At 34.7% G+C, this 8,186-nt stretch overlaps 1 protein-coding gene across 1 annotated transcript; it reads right to left on the bottom strand.

Moving 5' to 3' along the window:
• Positions 1-3,771: 3,771 nt before the first annotated feature.
• Positions 3,772-7,889, bottom strand: LOC131077894 (geraniol 8-hydroxylase). The gene is made up of 2 exons (XM_058015492.1): positions 6,615-7,889; positions 3,772-4,535 (listed from the first exon to the last, which is right to left on the bottom strand). Exons 1-2 carry the CDS (start codon positions 7,545-7,547, stop codon positions 3,918-3,920), a joined length of 1,551 nt encoding a protein of 516 aa, XP_057871475.1. The 5' UTR covers positions 7,548-7,889; the 3' UTR covers positions 3,772-3,917.
• Positions 7,890-8,186: the final 297 nt, after the last annotated feature.

An 8,186-nucleotide genomic window follows, 5' to 3' on the forward strand; every position in this document is an offset into this window, starting at 1 on the left:
ACAATAAGGTAGTCAACTATCACCCCAAGTGAACTTATACACATCTTAATCTATATAAACTATATTTTCTCATAACAAAGCATAGGGTAGCAATAAATAAATAATGTTAAATCCCTAATGACAATAAGTGTTATCATTTATAATCAGTGTATCTAATTCTATAATGGGTTGTTACTTCCTCATAGGTTTACTCAGCAAATTATAACATATCTCATTGTATCATAAAGATAAAGAATTACAAGTCAAACTATTGATGATATTGACAAAGAAGAAAACAATATGGAAATTAGTTAACCTAATGTCAACTAACCCATACTAAGGTTGGAAGGTAAGCTAATAGAGATAAAATCACAATGTTTTACCCATTATACATTGACATATTTATTCCTCAAAGGGATCTTGCTACAAAATTAGTGCTAACATTGTCCCAAACCAACTATTTTAATTTTGTCATTAATGAAATAAATTATAATAATTTGAGTCACTAAGAGATCCAAAAATGCTGAAACTCATGTTTTCCTTGCCATGGTTCAACACTCATAGCCAAAGAACAATGCCAAATATGAGTTTGCTCAAGTAAATGGTTCTCATTATATTCATATTTTTTAGTCATGTTAAATAAGGAACAACATAAACAAAACCTTTATAGTAGTGATACAAGCTCACCTAAGAGACATTGAAACCAAAATTGCCATGAAAAACAAGTTGTAGAGAAACTTTCTCTTTTCTTAAACATTGGACTTTATTCCAAAGAGAGTATCATTCCTTTATCTATTCCCAAAATCTATTACACAATCTACTAAAAAATTCTCAAAATCTATTGCTCTCATTCCTAGTGTCCCAAATCTATATTAACAATCTTGAGCACTCAACCAATACATAAATTCCCATGTTGTTTATGTTCTGACAAATGTCTATAATCCATTTGAAACTCCTCTTCCAACACAGGTGAGGATTCTATCAAGGTTGAGTTGGCTTCTATGTCACTGAATCGTATTTGCTTGAAGGTTTCTAAAGCCTTTTCAATGAATTCATTTGTGGGAATCCTAAAATATTTGTGTAGACATCCAAATCTGCCCACTTAATTAAATGAATACTTAGTATTTATTTGATTATTTAACCATCAATCAACAATATTTAATTAATTCATCTTAACCCTCTTCTCCTATTAATTAAATAAATTATTCAATTTATTTAATTTAATTCGTTAAACCATGTTCTAACAATTAATTAAATAAATAAAGCATATTTGTTTAATTAACCCCTCTCCACATTTAAATCAACATTTATTTAAGTCCCTAAAATCCTCTCTCTCACATTTAAATAAATAAATATTTGTTTAAAATCCCTAAAACCCTCCCACTTGCATTCTCCTACAAATGCAAGTTGCATAATTTTAGTTGAAATAAATGAATTTTATTTTAATTAAAATCCCCTTTTATCCTCACCCACTTGCTCACTAACTTCCTTCTAGACTCTTATAACCCCTTCTAATTAGCCTAATCCCCCTCCTAATCATTTGCACATTCCTTAAGAAAAAGGTCACTTCTCAAAACATCCAAAGTCTTCACAAACCATTAAAGGCTTTGTGTCTCCAACAATTTACCCTCCAAAGTCTTCAATAACCATCAAACTCAACCCTTGATAAGAGAATTTCTCTCTAACTCAACCATCCCTTTAACTCACGAGTCTCTTCAAGAATTCATTATTTTTACCATGGTTATCCGTTTAACTCTTGCACAAGAGTTTATCCATTGGATAAAAGCATTACCCTTGGATAAAAGCTTTATCCACTAACTCAAGCCAAACCAAACCCTCCTAGGGTAACCCTCATGTCATCTCATGCATTTAATGCTTCTTCCCTCTCCTCTTAAGGCCTCTCATAGTGACACGTGTCATCACTACATTAGGTTGAAAACAATCACATGGATCACAAACCCATCAATCCTAGCCCTTCACAATCTCACTCAATCTTGGCCATTTAATCAACATTTTTTCCCTATAAAAGGACCTCATTCCTCAAGCAAAGGGGAAGCATGTTAGAGTATTATTACTATACTTGCATAGCATTACTAAGTTTCTCATAGCAACTCTAGTTTGTGCCTTTGTATAAGTCATAGAGCTACATTCTCAACCACACTCAATACTCCATTCGCCATCCATGGTTTTATGCTAGAAGCTGAGAGCTACAATCAAGCAAGGCTTTTTGGATCTTGGAGAGGAGAGGAACAAGGAAGAGCCAACATCATCAAGCATAGGGGGGAGTATTAGAGTTGTCTAGTTCTTTATTTTCCTATTTGATTTGTTACTAATCTTTCTTGATATGCTTTTGAAATGGATTCGTCTTCATGTTATGCTTATGGTTGAAAGTTTACTAACATGATTTCCTTGTGATTGTCCACTAATCCCTTTTTCATAGCATCAATTTGCATTCATTTATTGCTCATACAATGACCCCATTCCTCTTTAATTTGACAATCATATGCTACTTTTCTTAATTTCTACTATTTCTTTATTATATTTTAGTTTTTCACTATCCACCATAGATGCAACTAATGGGGATGTGACACAGAGAGGAAACAATAGGAGGTTTATGGAGTATAATGGAGAGTCTTTGCATGAAAAAAATCCTTAACAAGCCAAATCTACTTAAAGAGGCAGTTGTTTAGTTTTTGAATTAAGGTACAAAAATTGATCATCATTTAAATATTTTCAATACTCTTATATGCCAATTAGCTATAATGGGTGTTAAAATCAAAGATGTAGACAAGGCAATTATATTATTGTGTTCATTGCCAAATGTTGGAATTACTTAATCACTTTCATTAGCTTTAGCATAATTGATTCCCTTGAATTTGGTTCTATTGTGGAATCTTTTTTCTTTGAAGAGGTGTGAAGGAGATCTAATATATAAATCTCCACACACGAAGCAATGGTAGCTAGGACCCAATCCACAGAAAAAGGGAAGAATTCGATAGGTACATTCAAATCTAAGTCAAAATGATGAAAGGGTAAGAGTAAATGTAGGTATTGCAACAAACCACAGCATCTCGAGAAAGATTCTTCGAAGAGCAAAGAAGACAATGATGACTCCTAAAAGGATGCAAATCCAATTGAGAAAAGTTCAAGCATGGTCAGTGTAGTACTCTCTATTTGTAATATCTTAGAATATCATATAATATGATTATTAGACTTCGGTGCTTCTAATCATATGTGTCTGTATAGGAATTGTGTTTTCTACATACCAAACTATTGATGATGGTGTTGTTCTTGTGGGAAACAATTTAATAAAAAAAATTAAGATTTTACAAACACATATCAATAAGATATATTAATTATTCCAAAATTTATTAAAATGACATTTAAACTTTAAAATGTTAGGACACATTAAATAACTACTTATAATATAATAAGAAATGCAAGAATGACCTCTATTCCATCTCCTAACATATAGTAACTATTCATGCTTGTACTAATAAATGTTGATCATTTCCTTATAAAGCGAGTGCTATCACGAAGGAATACAAATACTTGTGTCGAGTACCATTTTCCTTCAAAGGTCCTTCTTCTTCACCTTTGAAATTATTGCCTCTCACACACGTCTTTTAGAAATAATTTAAAACAGTTCTTTAAATATATAATTCAACAATCTAATGTGAAATTTTTTAATTAAAAAATACTAAAAAATAGTTTAAAATGTTATAAGAAGGTAATTAAATGTGAGCATAGATGTTAGAAAAAATAAATAGTATTTACATTTACGCAGTATTAAACATAAAATGATAATAATCTTATTGAACTCATTCCCAAATGTATTACATTATGATTTTTATAAAACCTTATATCTAACTAAATATATAAGCCACTAAAATGACTTTATAAAGATAAGCCTTAATATTTCAGAAAAGCAATTAGCACTAAAACTTCATGCCATTTCTTGGGGTAGGAGTAGCTCTCAATGGCACAGCCTTTTGCAGAGTTATGCCAAATGTCTCAGACATATCAATACTTGGCTCATTGTCCATAGCAATGGACCAATTGAAGGCTTGCAGCAATGATCCCACCACCAAATGAACCATTTTCTGCGCCAGTGGAATCCCAATGCATATCCTTCTTCCTGCTCCAAATGGTATCAGTTCAAAGTCCTGGCCTTTGTAGTCAATGTTGGATTCCAAAAACCTATCTGGATTGAAATTTAAAGGATCTTTCCACACACTAGGATCTCTCCCAATGCCCCAAATATTCACGAACACTTGGGTATCCTCTGGAACAAGGTACCCATTAATGACACAAGACTTGTCTGCTTTTCTAGGAATGTTCAATGGGGCTGCAGGGTGTAGTCGGAACACTTCCTTCACTACTGCTCGAAGATATGGAAGATTTGCTACGTCTTCTTCCTCCATTCTTCTCTCCAAACCCACAACATCATCCAGCTCTGCTTGGACTCTTTTCAGCACTGTTGGCTTTCTCAGAAGCTCTGCCATTGCCCATTCAATTGTTCCTGAAGTTGTGTCGGTCCCTGCAATAAACATGTCCTGCCACAACAAAAATGTACACTGTGTTATTTGGCAGCTCGTATAAGCTCATATTACCCAATAGTTGAAGCAGGTAGATGGAAGAACATGGAGTTTGAAATGACTCAAATCTAAATATGACAGAAGAATCATTGTTATCTGTGTATGGTATATACTTTGCAACAAAAAGGAAAAGTGGCAGTTGAAAGAAGAGGGTGATGCTTAGTTTCCTAAACTCCCAGAAATACAAACGATTTAAAAGTGAAAAATGATTTCCACTTTTCTGGCAGTTCTAATTTTTCAGCTATTTTTAGGGAGTGGCTTCCAGAAAACATATAATTTTAGTTGTGTCTGACCTCTTGGAGAGGAAGGAAACCATTGGACAATTGATAAGAAAATTTGTAATTTTAGAACAGGGCTTTTCTTTATTATTGCTGATACGGGGAGGTTTGTCTACGCGAGAAATTATAAGTATGAATTCAACTTAGCAATGATGTTTTTGTGTTGTGAAATTTATATTACGGACGTGCTCGTTTATTTTTAGCTCAATAGAGCTCCAGAGTTTTTTAATGCGGAACAGAGTACTCTGCTTCAGTGTTAATTTGCAGGAGCAGAGTACTCTGCATCAGTAGTAATTTGCAGAAGACATAAACAAGTCAAATAAGCGAAGACTTGTACATGTTGAAGCCTGGAGACTATGGTTGGATTTCTTATATATGCCTCCTCCCTCATCAGTGTTAATCAAGTGAAGTTCAAGAGGATTCATTAAAAAAATTCGAAGTCTCAAGTGAAGAGAGCCATTTGTAATTTTGTTGATGACAACCTGTTGGCTGTCAGCCCAAATCTGCAGGAAATTAACAGAATTAAAAGCCTGTTTTTTGTTCAGGAATCTGCCTACAGGCAGCAAATACTTAGATCAAAATCCAAAATGTCTACGAGTATGGAGAAGAATCTCCAGAATAATTTAATCTCGAGAATTTATGCTGGTCATGATTGTCTATGGCGCAGAATCTTTAGAGCGAAATACTGGGATGAACCGTTAAGAATATTGACTGCTGATATATTAAGAGGATCAGGAATAGAAGGATCAGAATCTTGAGAGTGAAATACTGGGTATGTCATTTACAATATGGCGGAGTTAATATCCTGCAAAGTTTAATATGGCGGAAGAAAATCCCCAAATCCTGCAAAGTTTAATAAGGGTATATTTGAGAGTGAAACACTGGCTCTGTCATTTACAATATGGCTTTGCAGGATTTGGGGATAATATAGAGAACCGCTGGACTTGGGAGGAAGAAAATGGTACAACTATTAAACGGTGGAAATGGTACAACTATTAACTGGTGGAAATGGTACCACTCTAGCTTTGCAGGCATAGGCTGTACTTAATTCTCTCCACCTCAAATTTAGATTAATGGCTACCAAAGGCAACAACAAACTAAAATGGCGTCTTCTTCACAGGAGAACACTTAAATTAGCCTATTGGTCACTTTCCATCATGTTCAGCAATCGGCCAATAAGTTGACAGACTGGTTGGTCAACTGGACCATCAACCATAGATTTCAAGGAGAGAATTTTCTTTGGAGATGAGATCAATCAACCAGTGGATTTTATTAAATTGCTAAGACTTAATTCAAGATGATGCAAGCTAATCTGTTTACGTACTATTTCAGTTATAGATATATTGTATTAATGTATACTTGTTTGACTTTAATGCCCTTCAATCTCTAACCCGTGTGTGAACTAGTTCTTCCGATTCTCTGTTCCTTTTTTTGGTTGAAACAAAAGATTCTCTGTTCTTTTTGGTTGTAACAAAAGATTCTTATGCATTTCTGATTAGTATCAGTATTGTATTTTATTTTACAAAGATTATGCATTTCTATCTTTCGCAACTAATTGCAAAGATGAAAGAATTATACATTTCTATCTTTCACAACTAATTGATAAAATAATTATACATTTCTATCTTCCACAACTAATTGCTCAAATATGAAATAAGTGATAATGTTCACAATTACATCCATAATTGCTCAAATATGAAATAAGTGATAATGTTCACAATTACATCCATTTCAATTTTTTCGTTGGAAAGTGACTTACCATAAACATTCCTTTGATGTTCTCCAGTGTAAGTTGTGTACCATCTTCTTTTAAATCCAACATTACATCCAAAAAGTCCTTCTCTTCATTGCTGTTGTATTGTGTATCAGCCCTCTGTACTTGTCGCTCCTCAATAATTCTGTCAAACATTTTATCAAAACGCTGGGCTAAAATCTTAGTTTTACTATTCAGTCCCTGAAGATCAAGCCTCGCCAGAAAAGGAAAAAGGTCAGATAAATTCGGAACCCCTGTCAATTTGAGGACTTCCCAAACCATGTTCTTAAACTCTGCAGCTTGTGCAGAGCCTGTCTCAAATACCTTTTGGCTGCAAACCATCTTACCCACAAGGCCAAGAGAAATCATAAAAGCTCTTTCACCAATATTTACAATATTACCCTGTTTAGAATCCTTCAAGATGTAATCAATAGCCGTAAATACCTCGTCTCTTCTCAAATGTTGCAGAGCATCCAACCTTTTGGCACTAAAAATCTCTGTGGTGCAGATCTTTCTAAGCAAGCGCCATTGAGGTCCATAAGGACTCCATACTAGAGTTGTGCCTTGGTAGGCAAATGTCCTTGCAGCTATATTGGTTTTCCTGCTTGAGAAGCTCTGGTCATTGTTCTTTAGTACTTCTCTTGCCATGGATGGAGATGACACAACCAGACTTGTCTGTCTGCCCATTTTGATAGTCATGAGAGGCCCATATTTCTGTGCAAGGAGGAAAAGAGATTGGTGGGGCTTGTCCCCAAGCTGAGGGAGGTTTCCAATGAAGGGCCATCCAGGAGGACCTGGTGGTAATGGTAATGACAAACTCCTCTTACTCTTCTTCTTCAGGAAAATGATGAATATCAGAAAGAGAAGTCCTGCAGCTACAGAGTATGCTGATGATGCAACATTGATTGAATCCATGACAAAATAGTAGCAAGACAGCATTCGCGAAATTTGTACTCAAATGGATATGTGAGGAAGAAAGCTCTCAACGAATGAAACGAATTTTTGCATCAAGAAAGCATTCAATGTGCTCAAATGGATTTGTGAACAAGAAAGCTTTCAATGAAATGCAATGAATTTTTGCATCAACAAAGAACTCAATATGCTTAAGTAGATATGTGATCAAGGAATCTTTCAATGTGCTCAAACGGGTGTGTGGTCAACGAAGTTCGTCATTGTGCTCAAATGGGTATCTGATCAAGAAAGCTTTCAATGTGCTCAAATGGGTATCTTGGCCAGAATCATCCAATTACTTTGTGGTCAGAGGATATATAAATCCACTGCAATACAAGTGGGATGATGTTGTTGAATACATAAATAAATAGTTTGATTTTGGATTCCCACACTAATGAGACTTTCCATGTATCGTGGCATCTTCCTACCCTTACTCCGCATTTCTCGAGGTGTAGTTGTGACACCCAAATTTCAAGAATTTGGGTATATGTGCAGAGAGTCATAGTAATTGGCAGTGTTGAACACAGTATAAGACGGCTTGAATCGTTCTGAACTTCCGACTTATTCAATATTTATATTCCTGGATTTTAAAATTCATATAACAATCCACGTCGATGAAACGCAGTT

This window comes from Cryptomeria japonica, chromosome 4 (genome assembly GCF_030272615.1).
Source record: "Cryptomeria japonica chromosome 4, Sugi_1.0, whole genome shotgun sequence".
Lineage (NCBI taxonomy): Eukaryota > Viridiplantae > Streptophyta > Pinopsida > Cupressales > Cupressaceae > Cryptomeria > Cryptomeria japonica.